The sequence below is a fragment of the Hyaena hyaena genome, unplaced genomic scaffold (genome assembly GCF_003009895.1).
Source record: "Hyaena hyaena isolate Hyena2069 unplaced genomic scaffold, ASM300989v1 scaffold_388, whole genome shotgun sequence".
Classification (NCBI taxonomy): Eukaryota; Metazoa; Chordata; class Mammalia; order Carnivora; family Hyaenidae; genus Hyaena; species Hyaena hyaena.
The window spans coordinates 1628171-1644831 of NW_024081021.1; the positions used below are offsets into that span (position 1 = coordinate 1628171).

The window sequence follows — 16661 nt, forward strand, 5'->3', positions numbered from 1 at the left end:
AATTTTGAAAACAGAGGGAAAAAAAGAAAAAACATAATCCCAGAATCTTAACAAAGCCATATTAACATACTATTGAATCCTGTGTGGGCATTTTTGTTTTATACATATATATTTTTTAACATTAGCTAGATTTATTTACTTACTTACAGTATTTTCTATTTTAGAGATCTGTTATGTATTCTAGTGATTGTAAAGGGCATCTCTAAAATTCAACTGTGACAAAATAATTCCATCCGCAAATATCTTACTTGGATAAGACATTTTCGCAGTGAAAAAATACTAGCAGAATTATCTGCACTACTGTACTATTAGGAGGAAAATGGACTGCTGGATCCATGCAGACATGCTTTTTAAAAACTCTGCAGCAACACTGAAAAGTGCAGTAAGGATAGTTGACATGGTCTTTAAACAATTAGGTCATAGGCACATAAGATAAAATGAACATTCGGTACCTCTAAATTTGGATTCCTCAAATCCGCTTTCCATCCAAACTGTTTCATAAGAGCAATTCCAGTTACTCTTCCTACCTCCTGGAAAAGCAGAAAGTTAGAGAAAACAGAACTAAACCTGAAAATTTTACATTTCAAATGTAAGCAAAAACTAAGAGCATGTAGAAAAATCAGGTCAGACTGTTTGATGGTAAGTCACGGTTGTAATATTAAAATATGACACTAAAGCATTTTCTGTTCAAGGCAAGAAGGCCGCATTTTGCCTCTTCGACCCCCCAACATCTTACATCTTACATCAAACATCTTACAGCGTTGATGCTTCCTCACATGTAATCGTTATTCTTGTAACTTTAGACAGCTGAATTAACCAGATCATGAATTGATAAAAATGCTCATTGTGGGTTTTGGAACATAGATACAAAGTGAAAAATGAACTATTTTAGCTACTACAATCCTCTGTGTTTACAAATTACCAGAACAACTGAAACTTTAGGGTCTATCTGATTTAAAGGCTGGTTGGAGGACCCAGACCTATGCCCTGACATCACTGAACTTCGTAAGGGCCACGTCAGAAAGTATTTCAAAGGAAACTGTGGTATTCCTTCTCATGGAGATGAGGGTCTCATGCATTTGTGTATTTGTAGTCTGGGTCCCGGTGACAATCACACACACAAGGCATAGTGCAGAGCAGCCGTTTAATAAACACAGAACTGAACTGAAGAGAAAGCCCAAAAGCTTAGGACAATAAGGATTTCCAAATGTAAAGAATACCTGAGTTTAAGGAAACTTTGAGGGAGAAAGGAAAAAAAGGAGGTCATTACATGGAATGGCATACTATTATTCTTAGGCATCTGAAGTGAAGTTAAAAAGGAACATGCATTTTTAGGGGTGCATGGGTGGCTCAGTCGGCTAAGTGTCTGACTCATGATCTCCACTCAGGTCATAATCTCACCCTCTGTGAGTTCAAGCCCCGCAATGGGCTCTGTGTTGACAGTGTAGAGCCTGCTTAGGATTCTTTCTCTCTTTCTCTCTCTCTCTCTCTCTCTCTCTCCCTTTCTCTCAAAATAAATAAACACTAAAAAAAAACAACAACCTGAGAATGCTTTTTAAATAGATTTAATTACATGACATTATGCCTAGTTATGTGCCTCAGCCTACTTAATTGTTCTGTGAAAAGCTGTCATCTCATTTTAAATCTAAACAGTAGTAAATCCTTTGAGAAAATGGAACCCTGCCTTGGGAGGTAAGTGTACCTGTGCAGTAAAGGTCTTTGCAATAGCTCCACTGCAGCGACAAGAAACTCTGAATGTCAAGTCGTTCTGGTTTAGGGCATCAGCTGCTTTTACTACATCGTTCTGAAGTGCTTCTTGAGATTTTTCTCTTTTAGTGAGAAAGTATCCTTGCTCCCATGTTTCTTCTTCTATTTGCTTTTCTGGCTGGCATTCCTTATTCTCTTGTAACATTTGCAATTGTTCTGTTTTTAATTTCTTAGCATTGATGATGTCATTTGCCTCCACTTTTCTTTTTGGCGGGTTATCGGCTCTTTGAAAAAGTTTGTCCTTTTTTGCATCATGTTCAAGAAGATTTTTCCAAGTTGAAATGGTATTCAACCAACTTTCTGGATCATCAGTTATAAGTCTTTGTATTTCATTTAGTATCTTTCCTAAATAAATAAGTTCACAGTTAATTCTACAATGAAGCTTTAAAGACAGTCTATTACTATCATCATCTTCAAATTCTACTACCTTTATTTCTTTAAAATAGGCTTTATTAAACTGTTACATGAATAGTGAATTCACCTTCACTTGGAGTTTATATAATTTAACATAAAAGTATTGTGCAGAATAAAGGTCGTTCTTTTTTTTTTTATTATTTTGAGAGAGAGCAAGTGAGCATTTGAGGGGGGAGGGGCAGAGAGAAAGGGAGAGAGACTCATAGGCAGACTCCACACCAGCAGCACAGAGCCCAGCACTGGAAGCACAGAGCCCGATGTGAGGCTCGAACTTACAGACTGTGATTTATGATCTGAGCCAAAACCAAGAGTCTGACGCTTAACCGACTGAGCCACCCAGGCGCCACTGAAGTTCATTCTTATATTCCATACTTAATATGAAATTATTTAAAAATTCCTATAGAATTATCATGTATTTTGGCAAGATCATTTGTATTATGATAATATATATCTATACCTTCAATATATGCATAGGCCTAGAGTATGTATTAATCTTTGAAATAATGCAGATCTTGCCTATAAAAACTAGGTGAAAAAACAGAATAAACTGCAAAACAAAGCTTAGAAACAAGGGCAAATGAATCTTGAGACTATCTTAGACCATACAATAGTAGCATACATCATACAATGAATTTTCATAAAGTGAGTTTTCATAAAGTAACACTTCAGATATACAACCCATTCATAAGTTAGGGACTGCCCACATGCTCAATACAATGTAATTGTTTTTTGATGAAGAAGGGTCAAGATGTCCCAACAGTAATTACAGTATTCTCTAAGATGAGAATGTGGAATGTTGGGATGAAATTCTATCGACCCCAGGGTATAACACCTGAGGATCTGCTTTAAAACAACATTTCTGCCCTGTCTTGATTTCTTGCCATTTATATCTTTACTAACACAGTTTGGTACAGACCATAATATTACATGATCTCATGTGCACAATCAACAATTAAGATGAAGTTTAAGGTAAAGTTTAGTCTAGCAGTATCTGACCCTTTATTGTTGCTTCTATTAAGATCCTTCAATTATTTTAGCAGCATATTTATAAAATTAGCGAGTGAACAGGGAGTCTCTTAAGTCCCCTTTAGCTGTGATGCTTTACTAATGGGTACAAATTTATTTAAAACCTTAAATTTAAGGACCCCCAAACGAAATTTTATTACATAGTATTCTTTCCAGTTAATATAATTAATCAGTTAAAAAGTACAAAGTGACAGTTTTGATCAGCTTACTAAAACCATGCATTCTGGGTTCTTATACGCTCCTAAATCTAAAGAGAAGCAATGCATCACATGTATCTTTAGAGAAGGTGTCTGGTCATAATTAAAACAGAAGAAATATGACTCAGGACACTAAGGCTCAGATAATAGGTAGCAGGTTGCAAAGAGACACATTAGGTGACAATATGATTAATATGGTGGTAATATTCGGGAAATATAGAAAAATACATAATTAGTGATTCCACAGGTATGAATGAATCTTAAAAATATGAAATGGCTACAAATTAATTACTGGGCAGAAAACTTTGGAGTATAATATATCATGTGTGTAAAAGCAACAGGCATATACTGTACCTTTACTTACAGAAGAAACAATAAGTGGAAACTGCTTTTTAATCAGCAAAAATAATCTTTCTGCAGATTTTAATTTTCTCAGCATATTTAAGTTAGAACAGGTGGTGAAGAAAACTTTCCCTGAAATATAGTCAACCTAGAGACAGAAAAGATTAATGCAGACCTGTGTCAGAGTAAGAATCATCTCCCTTGTCCCCTCCTAATGAATTAAAACATAGCATCCAGGTTAACGATAAAAACAACCATTTCTGAAATATGTACTACTTGTCAGACACTCTACTAGTTACTCAGAATACATTTCCCCCCTCACTCTTATAACCACTTCTAAGGTAGATTTTATCACCCCATTTCTCAGCTTATGAAACTGAGGCTTGGATAGGTTAAATAACTTGTATGAAGTCACACAATGACCAAGATCATAACCTATGTCATGTTACCTGTTGTAAAGTACACTCCTAGGACAAATCAGGTGTCTAGCCCAGGGTTAACATCATCAGGAGGCATTTATTAAACACCGACCTTGTGGTCTATCAGGAAATATACAACATATATGCTAAAGATGAATAATAAAGTAACACACATATACTGACATACAAATTAAAAGAGAACATTTACAAGAAAATAACTTGAATTAAACCCAAAAGAAAACAAAAAAGCTAATATGATAAATGCACTGATAAGCTATATATACAATAAGGAGCACTGAATATGGAACTATAATTAGTAAAAGTCTTGGGAAAGAACTCTATAAGATTCGAGAAGAGAGATTTAACAAAAGAACAAAGAGCAAGATGCAGAGGTGGGAGTGACAGCCTGGCTGAAGTGAAGTGTAAGCCAGCATGGCAAAATTTGCTGTGTTATGCTGATTGATGGTGTCAGGTGGATGGATGGTGTAGCTCAGATCAGCTTGATATATGGTCATGAAAATTTGAGTACTGCAGATGGTAACGGTCCACCATTATAGACTTTTGATGAAAGCCATGACAGCACTGAATTAGCTAGCAGAAAAAATTACTTTGGAAGAGGCATAAAGTACTGGGTGTAGAATGTGATGTTAGAGGAAGAAGGAGACTACCAAAGTAGAAATAGTAAAACTCTTGGCTGTGGAGCTGGAAAAGGGCTAAGAGGAAGAAATATGCACCACCAGAAAGAGGTCTGGGAGACAAGATGGATATGTGGTAAAGCCAGAGAAGAAAGAAAACAAAAAATGCACTGACTACCAAGAGTCTAGTGACGTATGCCAAATGGAGCTCAATACCAATGAAGTCCTAAAACTTATGGGGTCAACCCAACCCCCTCAAGCTCAGGATGGATGTGGATTGTCCTTAAAGTTTGCTTTCAGCAGTGGCCATCAGGTGATTAATATGGATCTAAGTTATCTCCTAGAAATCAGGTAATGGGGAATTTTAGGTTTCCCATGTGTTTAGGGAGCTTCTGTCCAATGGGAACTTGAACTCAGAGTGTTTTTGTACTTTTGATCTAGCATGGTCTAATTAAGCCCTAGGGATGGTAATTTCCGGAGTTATCATTCTAGCTTGATGAAGAAGAATCTCTGCAGAGGAAGCCCTAGGTTGACACACTTAAAACCCAAATACTTCATTATAAGACTAAAAAGTTCTGGGGATCTAATGTACAGCGTGGTGATTATAGCTCATACTGTATTATATATTGAAGGCTACTAACAGATTTTAAACATTCTCACCACAAAAATTAAATGGTAGTTATGTGACTGGATGGAGGTGTTAGCTAATGCTATGTTGGTAACCATTTACAATTTATAAATGTATCAAATCAACATGTTATACACCTTAAACTTACATAATGGTATATGTCAATTATATCTCAATAAAGCTGCAAAAACAAATAAGAAGGAAACCCAAACAGCTCAGATACCAGCAATGTATCTGACCAAGACAGATGGAGAAAGCAGGGAATGAGAAGGTTTAGGAATTAATATTTAAGGCGATAAGGAAGTTAACTAAGATAAGAACTGCTAGTCTCTAGAATTTACTTCTTACTCATTAGAAAGGTGACATTTCCCACAAAGTCAAAACTAAATATATACCTCAAAATGCTTAGAACTTGAAAACAAAATTTTAAAAAGTAACTTAAAAAATTTAGATTTTATGTTACCAGACATAAAAATGTAGCTGATATTAAAGCCATCACAAAACAAGTTAACGGACATGAAATACACTGCTAAGATTCTAGGGGAACTGAAATAATCATTTTACTGAAGATGTATGGTTTTAGGATTCCAGTCCTATAAACAAACTGATGCAAACAGCTGGACCAGTGATTTTAACCTAAGCAGTCAGTGATCTAGATATTAATTTATAGTTGTTTAATTGTACAAAGATCTTTTACTTATTTGAAATATGAAGAGAAAAAATTTATACAGCGAACTCTTAAAAATATCATCATTTTGGGGAGGTGGGAAGAACAAATGAACATGATTGAAAATCAAGTTAATTGAGAGGACCTAAAAGGTAAATTTATTTGGGGAATCAAATCATAAGAATAAGGCCTTAAAGCATTAAAATGTTAAATATAGTCTCAAAACCAACATAATTTCATTTAAAAATCAACATAAGGCCTACATTCCTTTTACAAGTAATAAATATAATCAGAAGTAGTTTACTAAACTGCAAGACAGTCACTATGAGAATCAAAAAATCATATACATGAAAGCACTATAATGTTGGACCCTTTGTGAAGTTAAACTATGATATCTTAAAGCAGTAGGGAGAATGAATTTTGGTGCTTGTAACTTCAAACACTGCTGAAGCTGGTGTTTACCTTTTTCTTTATTGCTTGTAACTTATGATACTCAATTATAATACTTAGGGGAGAAATGTGGCATTTTAGAATATTTCATCCTAATATTTGTTACTTGGAAATGTATATATATATACAATCTGTTTTTTCCATTTGGAATTAAATCATAACCAAGTGTCTAAAACCAGCTGGTTTTATGTCTAACACTTTCGAAGATGAAATAACAGCCTTTATTAAAGTAAAAACAGTTCTGTTATCAGCTAGAATATCTAAGTGGTTAGCATTTTTGCCTTTCTTTTAAAATTCAGGCATTTAAGTCTAACACAAAAATTAAAAGTTTAAGTCTTGGCAAAATGCACGGGAAGATAGGGAGATACCAAAGTTCTCTTATTTCTACAAATGCCATTTAGTTATGGAATTAATTTTAAACTGCTAAGTGAAGAGCTGAGGTGGTACATGAGCTTTTTTGGTTCATTTTAGAAGAAGGAATTAAAAAATATATTTTACTTAATGTTTAAAAAAGCATTCAATTTACAAGAAATGCATAGGATATTTTTAAAAATCAACCTTATACAATTATTCCTTTAAATAAAAGTAATTATGAAATAATCTGGTTATCTGGTTAGATCTACCCCACTACTTTCTATCACCAGGACCTTACTAAAAAATTAAAAATTGGTTGGCTTATTCAAGTTCAGAACCTAGGTTAAAGTCTTTGCTATGTGGGTTTATAAAGACCAATTAACCCATTGACAGGGCCCTTCTGGCTAGCTGGTATTACATACGCCTCTATTATACTGAATTTTATCTTAAAAATAACTGTTCTTGCTATTATTGTTAGAATAGCACTCTTTAATACATTGTACATTATTATAAAGTAAAGCTTAATTTTTCTTAATTTTAAAGCAATCCAGATAAATTAAATATATATTATGTATGTATACAAAATACATGATACAGATAAAAATATATAATACAATATAAATTGAATATTTAAAAATACCCGGGAACCTATAAAGAAGTCTGCCCTATGCCAGGTGGAAGAAAAAAAATCTAATCTGAAACTAACCAAACTCTAGACACAATTTACAAGATTCCAAGTGACAGGAGACAGAGAGGACAGAGGAACATGCTGAACTATACCATGGAGATACAGTTGGTAATATTTAGATCAGGGGACACTCTAGCATTGCTGTCTAACAACTTTCAGTGATGATGACAGTATTCCATAACCTGAGCTATCCAATGCAGTCACCACTAGCACATGTGGCTTCTGAGCACTTGAAATGCGACTAACGTGTCTAAGAAAGGAAAACTGTTTGTTGTATATTTTAATTTTAATGAAAAGAGCCACCACACCCTCTTGGGCACCACAGCTCTAGACTAGGGGTCAGAAAATGAGGCCTGGAAAGCTAAGAATGGTTTTTACACTTTTAAAGGGATGTAAAAACAAATAACAACAAAGAATAACAAGTGGTCCACACGCATGATCTACAAAGCATAAAATATTTAGTATGTGGCCTTTTTTTAAAAGTAGGCTCCAGAGGCACCTGGGTGGCTCATTCAGTTAAGCGTCCAAATTTCCGCTCAGGTCATGATCTCGAGGTTTGTGGGTTCGAGCCCTACATAGGGTTCTGTGCTGGCAGCTCAGAGCCTGGAGCCTGTTTCAGATTCTGGGTGTCCGTCCCGCGCTCTCGCGCTCTCGCGCTCTCGCGCTCTCGCGCTCTCGCGCTCTCGCGCTCTCGCGCTCTCGCGCTCTCGCGCTCTCGCGCTCTCGCGCTCTCGCGCTCTCGCGCTCTCGCGCTCTCGCGCTCTCGCGCTCTCGCGCTCTCGCGCTCTCGCGCTCTCGCGCTCTTTCTGCCCCTCCCCCACTTGTGCTCTGTCTGTCTCAAAAAAAAAAAAACTATAAAAAAAAAAAAGGAAGAGCATCTTTAAAAAAAAAAGAAAAGTAGGCTCCATGCAAAGCAGAGCCTACCATGGGGCTCAAACTCACACCTTGAGATCAAGACTCAAGGAGCCGAGATTAAGAGTCGGATGCTTAACCGACTGAGCCATCTAGGCACCCCAATCTTTAGAGAAAAAGTTGGCCCACCCGTGCTCTAAACTACAGGATAAACAACAACCCTGCTTCTTTAACAAATAATAAATTGCCTGGGGGTGGGGGGAGGCGTGGAGGGGAAATCTATAGATTAAAAGAAACTTAAAAAAAAATTTTTTTTTATACGAAAGAGATTTAAAAGATTATCAGTCATAATGCATGGCCCTTATCTGAATCCTCAAATACACAAACTTAAAAAGAAAAGTGGCAGTTACGAGAAAGTTGGAACTTATACACTGACTAGATATTTGATAAGGAATTATTTTTAGATGTGATATTGTGGCTTATATATTTATTAATTTTTATTTTTAAAAATGTTTTATTTATTTTTTTAAGAGAGCGAGCAAGAAGGGGAGAGGCACAGAAAGGGAGACAGAGGGTCTGAAGCAGGCTCTGCACCTGTGAACGCAGAGCCTGATGCGGGGCTCAAACTCCAGAGCCATGACTGGTCATGACCCGAGCCGAAATCAAGACCTGGCTGCCTAACGGACTGAGCCACCCAGGCGCCAGACCTTTTCTCTTCTATGTTATACTATATATATTATGCTGTGAGTCCTCTCATTATAGACAAACAGGAGTCCCCTTATCCACAGTATGCCTTCTGGCAGTTACTGCGTTTAACCACGTGGTTCAGAAGCAGATGACCTCGGTGTGACGTAAGGTCAACAGCGTCAGGCTACGTCAAGCACAGTCCTCCTTCCGAAGTACCGTCAGAAAGTCAATAGTAGCCTAACGTCATGCACCACACTTCGTCTCATCATTCTTTCATCTCACATCATCACTAGAAGGGTGAGCACAGTATGATATTTTGAGAGGGAGGGAGGGGCGGAGGGAGAGTGGGCAAGAGAACATGTTCATTCACGGAAGTTTTATGACAGTAGATTTTTATAATGTCCTATTGAGAGATTGTTAATCTCTTACTATGCTTAATTTATAAATGAAACTTTATTATGGGTTTAATATATACTGTTTAAAAGCAGTATATATAGGGTTGGTACTATCTATGTTCTCAGGCATCCACTGGGGGCCCTGAATATATCTCCCATGGATAAGGATGACTATTACATAGGTAAACATTTACAGATGAGGTGATATCTTGGCTTTGCCTCGAAATAAGGTGGGTGGAGTGGGAGGAGCATTAACGGAGCAGAATTCACCACGGGATCATTGTAGCAGCTGGTGGACAAGTAGGTGAGATTCACCACACTGTCCTTTTGTGTGTGTTTCAAATTCTCCGTGTATTTGAATAAACCGAATACGCTGGACGTTTTCTATCGCAAGCTGCCTGTTGGAGGATGAACCTACGTCAGTCATCCGAGGAGGGAGAGTTTGCAAGTTAAAATGCAGATTTAACGATTGGGCTATACAGCCCATTTCTTATGGGCTGACTTTTCTCTATCGAAAGAAAAGTTTTAGGGGGTGGCGATTAAGGACACACATTTGCAACAAGCTCCCTCCAGGATTCTTAACGTTCACTAAAACTGGAAAAACCCGACTAGAAAGGCATGACTACTTTGTAAAAGGAAACAATCACTTCTAAATCAATTCGTTTTATAAATGCAGATTTTACGATATTAATTTTCTTGAAGCTAACCAAAGTTTCTAACACTCTTATTACTGCACGAATGATTTTAAGTATTCCTGTGCAACTCATTCTTTGGGAACACTTATTGATCACCTACTAATTGCAAGACATTGTGCTACATGTGCTATCAATTTTTTTCTCAAGGACTGCTCTAATCCTTTAAAGCAGATATTATCTTCTCCATTTTATATCCAAGGAAAGTGGGGCTCAGAAATTTGAGTATTTACCCCAAATTAAAAAAATCTATTAAAGGAGGTTAAGATTTGAACACATGTCTTTTGCCTCTAAGGTCTACATATACTCTTTTCCATGCTGTTACAGAAATAACCTACATAGTTAGGGGCAGTTTCCCGCTATAATTTAGTGTACCAGTAAAGCACCCGGACTTCGAAGCAATAAAGATCCAGATACAAGTCCCAGCTCCACCACAGAGCATCAGTTTTCTCTTTCTATCTTTGTAAAATAGAGGAGGAAATGACGTATCGCATAGGATTCTTCTGTGAATTAAATCATATCATGTACATAAAAGCATCTGACACATTTTAAGTGCTTTATAAATGTTAGATGCTGTCATTGTTCTTTAGGGATTGCCTCAACTTTGAAAGCAAAACGGGGATGGAATTTCAGAGGTTCTTTGTTCAGATCCCATTTCCAAGCAGATCTATTCTTAAAACGTGCACAATCAAAATATGGAAATCCCCAGATCTTGTGGCATTTGATTCTTCTCATTGCCAGGAAGGTTGTCCCTATAATTAATTGAACTGTTTTTGTTGTGGTGAGCCCCTCCTCCCCTCACATCTCATTTTTTTGTCTTTAGAGAAGATGGAGACAAGCAGAGTAGACAATTTTTCTAATTCAACAGACTGCAATTGGGTCAAGGCTTTTATTTTTCATACTAAAAACTCTAAATTAATAATTTTAAAAAATCAGTGCAGCATGATGTAATGGAAAGAATTGGACCTGGGTACTGGCCTGCCTGGGTTAAACATGATTATATACTCAGATGCCTGATTTCACAGCTTGGGTTTGAATCGCGCTTCATTTTCCTTTTCTGTTAAATGTAGAGCCTACCTCACAGAATTGTTAAAATTAAGCAAGTGAATACAGATTAAGGGCCTAAGAACATGCTCAATCAATGTGGGCAATTCTCACATTGTTGCTTTTTTAGATTAACCACATTCAGCACTCCATTAAATTTTGTGACCAAAACCACAAATGGCTTGTAACCTAATAAGACTGATGTCATTTTTCATGACCTCCTCTATCCTCCATGCTCCCAACTCCCTGCAGAAAATCCCTGAGTGGCTTCCAACAAACACTAGGGGCTGCAAGAGTGAGTGGTCAATTTCATTTAGTAAGCTTTCCTTTTCCAAAAACCCACCATTCACACTCACACACAGCCCATCAAGTTAGTGGAGTCTGTTTCCAGTACATCTTTTCCCTCTGCTTTCAGGGAGCCAGCTCAGCACGTTCTAGAACCCAAACTCAAGTTTAAAACCTTGTTCCTGGCACTGGAATTAACAAATACCAGGAACTGTTACTTCCTTCCAGCAGTTGGACTACGAAGCCTCTAAGGCTAGTTACTTTTGTAGCTACTATTTACTCAGTGTTTAAGAGTACTCTATGGCCTTAGAACAATCCCATGAGGTAAATACCATCATCGTCAGGAAACTGACAAGCAAATGAACCTGAAGCTTGTATTTGTATTTAAAGGCTGGAGAAAGGCTTCTAACTGTGGCAGGTCTAATTCGAACTATGGGCACTATCGAATACCTTATTTTAAAGAATCTCGGAAATACCTTGCCTCAAACTCCTTCCCGCCTGTAAAAAAGACTACAGGCATGAGAGATACGCGGTCATGTCACAGGAGAACGACTGGCAGTAATGAAAGGACGTGTCAGAACTCCGAGGCCCGCGGCGGGAGAGCTGGGCGTTGAGTCTCCGGCTTTCCTGGGTCTACACGGACCCTGGCGGGGAGGGAGCCCGGGCGCGGACCGGGACAGGGCCGCCTTCCTTCCCGCCCGGGTGCGCAGCGAGGCCAACTCACCTGCGTGGCCGCCAGCCGCGCCCGCACCTCCCGCATCAGGAAGGGCTCCAGGCCGCGGCCCGCGGTGCAGAAAAACCGGGCGCCCGCGGCAGGCCGCGAGCCGGAATCTGCAGGAACCGCCGCCATGGCGACTCGGGCGCGGCCCCGCCGCTCGGGGTCACGTGGCCTGGGGCGCGCGCGGCGCGTCCCCGCGCTCCCGGAGGCGGGCCCTGGGGCCGCGGGGCAGGGTGGAGTCAGAGGCTAGGGTTGGCTGGGAGAGCGGTGGTGCCGGGGGCCTGGGGCGGGGGTGGTCAGCTCGGAGGAGTGGCTGTGGAGCTCCTTGGCTAATTGCCCCGAATTTCCCTGATTGTATCTGGAACTATTTAGAATCACACGTGGAAGAAGGGATACAGTTGGGATCTGTAATTGGAATCTATATAAACGGTGTATATCTAATCCATCTACCTTATTTTTGAGATTGAGAAAGCTGATCCCTAGACAGGCCAAGGGACAATGGTATAGCCAAGGCTGGTCTTGATATCCTGTATATTGAGCTTCTATTTCTCCCAACCTTCTCCTGCCCTCTTTATCCCTCCCCATTACTCTCCTCACATAAAGAGCCCTATTCTGCCTTCACCAAGAATTGGGCCAAAACTGGGAATCCTCAGGACCAAAAGCAGAAATTCTCACTCTCCAATGCAGTGTTTTTAAGTTCATGAAACAGGTCACATTTCTTGCACTACTAAGTTCACCATCAGGGTAGTGAATGCACGGTCTAATTTAGACCACCTGCTTTAATTGGCTCTCTTAACAGTATTTGAAGGGACCACTCTAATTCTGAATTTTCTTTTTTTAAAAAAAAAATTATTTTTGTTTTTTTAAAAAAATTTTTTTAATGTTTTATTTATATCTAGGAGAGAGAGAGAGACAGCGTGAGCAGGGGAGGGTCAGAGAGAGAGTCACAGACTGAAACAAGCTCCAGGCTCTGAGCTGGCAGTCAGCACAGAGCCCAACGCAGGGCTCGAACCCACGAACCGTGAGATCATGACCTAAGCGAAAGTCGGACGCTTAACCGACTAAGCCACCCAGGAGCCCCTATTTATTTATTTTGATAGAAAGAGAGAGCAGGGGAGAGGCAGAGAAAGAGAGGGAGGGAGAATTCCAATCTGGCTCTGCCCTGTCAGCGGAGAGCCCTATGTAGGGCCCAATCTCACAAACCGCAAGATCATGACCTGACCCGAAATCAAGAGTAGGATGCTTAACCAACTAAGCCACCCAGGTGCCCAATTTTGAATTTTGAACTGGCAATGAAAATATTACTTGGGAGGAATAGCACCCATATTATGAAGTGGACGACATTATATTAGCTCCATTGTATCGAAGTCATACACATAGTTATATGAAGAGACAATATATAGAAACCGTTAAATCAATAGCTATCTTTCTGGCGAGTCCCTCTCATGTGGTTCCCAATGGGACACCTAAGTGAGTAACAGATACTGCCTCTCTTCCTCCCCACCCCACCCCAGCTCATGGTCTACTAGGGCAGTGTTATGAAAATTCTTACAGACTCTTAATGAGCGTTTCAAAGTTTCCGTCCTAAAACTTGTTTCCAGATCCTTTCATGTTGGCAAATTCTTTTCTTTCCTTCATTCTTTTTTTTTTTTCTTTGCCTCCAGACTTAGGTTTTCATTCTTTTGGCAGTTGACTTAGCTCTATGCTTTGCGATTCCTGATACTCAAGTATCTCTGGGGAGATCATGAAACCTCCTTAGTACTTCCTACGTTATGTACCCAAGATGGTAAGCACCCAGACATACAGTTCAACAAATACTGGGCACCCACTCTCTACCAGACTTCACAGTAAGTCTTGAGGATACTAAGATGAGTAACCAAGGGTTTGGACTTTAAGGGGTTTAGAGAATGGTAAGATTGATTTAGTGAGGATATACCCAGACAGCACAAAGAGGCAGCAGGGAGCACTTTCTGATGACAGTCACTCCTGAGCCAAGGGTTGAGGGTTGTATATGAGTTGAATTCTCCTTGGGGATGGAGGGTGGGGGTATTAGTAGTGGTGTAGTATTTCAGGTAGTGGGATCAGCAGGTGCAAATGTGAGTGAGAGTGTGTGTGTGTGTGTGTGTGTGTGTGTGTGTGTGTGTGTTGGGGGAGGGGGTGCGGACTGGAAGGCCACAGCAGCCGTTAGGTGCTATGTGAGCATAATTCTATGAGTTGGGAAGTTGATAGACATAAAGGTAGACAGGTGGGTAGGGTAATGTTACGGTAATCGTGCCCACGGTAGATGAAGAAATGACTTCTCCAGTGTAGGGCAGGCTAGCCAACAAGCTTTCCTGCAAAACCACTTCTGAGCTAGGCTGCAGTCCTGCAGAACCCGCTTTCCGCCTACATCCTCTTTTCTCTTCCGTGTTCACCCCCCCCACCCCCCCGCCAAGCCCCTCAAGAACCTGGGGCAGCAAGGTCAGTCAGGAGCTACTCTTGTTTCAGTTGGGGGGGGGGTGGGGGGGAGTCAGGTGCATTTGCTCACCTTTGGGCCTTGCCGTAGCCCAGCACTTCTGGGAATGCCTTTCACACAGTGTTGGAGTTGAGGTGAAAAAGGGGGAGTTTTGCCTCTTTAGGGAGAAAATAATTGGTTCTCTGAGAGGAGAGTTGCCTGGAATTCTCTCCCCATTACTCAAATACTCTTTCCTCCATCATTTCTGCTTCTCATTGAAAAAGGCCTCTACTGAAAAAGAACGAGTTTCTCATATCCAGCTGAGATTTGCTGTTCCAATATCGCATATTCAACAAGTAGGAAGTTGGCATTTGGCAGGACCAATTTTACAACAGATATACTTTTAAGTGGGAGTGTTTAAGGAGTTTAGGGCACGATTATTTGCTTCAAGATCACCATGTTTTGGTGCAATAGGCAACTCCTTTCATTCTTAAAAGCATTTGATGCATGTGCTTAGATATTAAAATGCGAATGCTTTAGGTTGTGAGATACTTGAGGAGGGGTGACCTCACTGATCTAGGCATCCATAAAGACCACACTGGTTTGCCTATGGTAGGCTCTCCGTCAATGCGTGCTGAATTAAATGGAATGTAACTAATTGGAAACCCACTCCCTAAAGAAGTCCTCTTCAGCTAGGAGCGGTTGCAATAACCACCACACCAGCAGGGGCCTTTGTGAGTGAAATATGGGGTTAAAGGTAGAGGACTGAGGCCAATGGAGGGCACTGAGGGATAGAGAGACCCCATTCTCTCTATTCCTCCTCACATAATTTATAAATAACATCACTTAACAAGGAATACTTGTCAGAATGACCTTAATATCTAAGTCTTTTCAATGGGGGTCTTATCAATGTCATACTCGCCTCCCACCCCTGTATTTTGGTACAGTTGAGTGGGGTTGGTAGTGAGCCAGGCCCCTTCTCCCAAGGAGAATAGGAACCATAGCTGTATCCCAATGGATTCCGTTGCCAGCTTCTCTGAAACACCCACTCTTTCCCTCCTCCCAGGCTTTTGCGTCTGCTGCTCCCTTTGTCTAGAATTCTCTCTTCTATTTACTTTCTTTAAGGCTGAGGCAGAATGCACATCCTACAGAATGTTCACCCCTGCCTTAGCATGCTTCCATTTATATAATATTTTATATCTTTATTATTTATTCATTCATAAATATTTATTGATTCCAAATCAGTATGTCACTTAATATGACAAGGTTCCAGCCTTTGAGAAACTTTTGGTTTAATGGGTGGTAATGGTGATGGTGGTGGATCGCTGAGAGAGGCATACAAAGGATGACAATAAAGTGTGATATTTGGTAAGGAAAAGAAAGCAGCTGAGCCTGGCACATAGTAGGCACTTAGTAAATAAGTGAAGTTGAATAAGTGAACTTATCCTGAAGTCCAGTGAACATTTGTTATCTTTGTGGCTTCTCATCTCCCTCTGAGCATCTTTGCCAAATCAGGACATTTTCTGTCTTCTTCTTCTTCTTCTTTTTTTTTTTTTAAATGTTTTATTTATTTCTAGGAGAGAGAGAGAGAGACAGTGTGAGCAGGGGAGAGTCAGAGAGAGAGGGAGTCACAGACCGAAACAGGCTCCAGGCTCTGAGCTGGCAGTCAGCCCAGAGCCCGACACGGGGCTTGAACCCATGAACCGTGAGATCATGACCCAAGCGAAAGTCGGACGCTTAACCGACTAAGCCACCTAGGCGCCCCAGGACATTCTCTGTCTTCTGAAGCTCACTGCCCAAGGTTTGGTGTATCATACGGTGCAGATACAAACAATGGACTCCTGCTCACACAACCCAGAGTAGTAACTTTAGGATTTTATAAGTTTTTTAGAATTCAGTGGAGTTGTCATTGTGGTAAAAACCTTGGGTACAGACACAGAAGTCTGTTGGACACACACATTCCAATC

General features: G+C 39.9%; 1 protein-coding gene across 3 annotated transcripts in view; it reads right to left on the reverse strand.

Annotated features, from left to right (window-relative positions):
• The window catches only part of THUMPD2 (THUMP domain containing 2), a 35665-nt gene extending 23258 nt beyond the window's left edge, over positions 1 to 12407 (reverse strand). For 2 of the 3 annotated variants that reach the window (XM_039251264.1, XM_039251266.1), the window contains exons 1-4: positions 12267 to 12407; positions 3759 to 3894; positions 1703 to 2112; positions 453 to 530 (exon numbers count right to left, since the gene is read on the reverse strand). In XM_039251264.1, the coding sequence (XP_039107195.1) occupies positions 453 to 530; positions 1703 to 2112; positions 3759 to 3894; positions 12267 to 12392 (750 nt within the window). In that variant the 5' untranslated portion in view covers positions 12393 to 12407. The other variant, XM_039251265.1, reaches the window with a different exon arrangement.
• Between the last annotated feature and the right edge of the window lie 4254 nt (positions 12408 to 16661).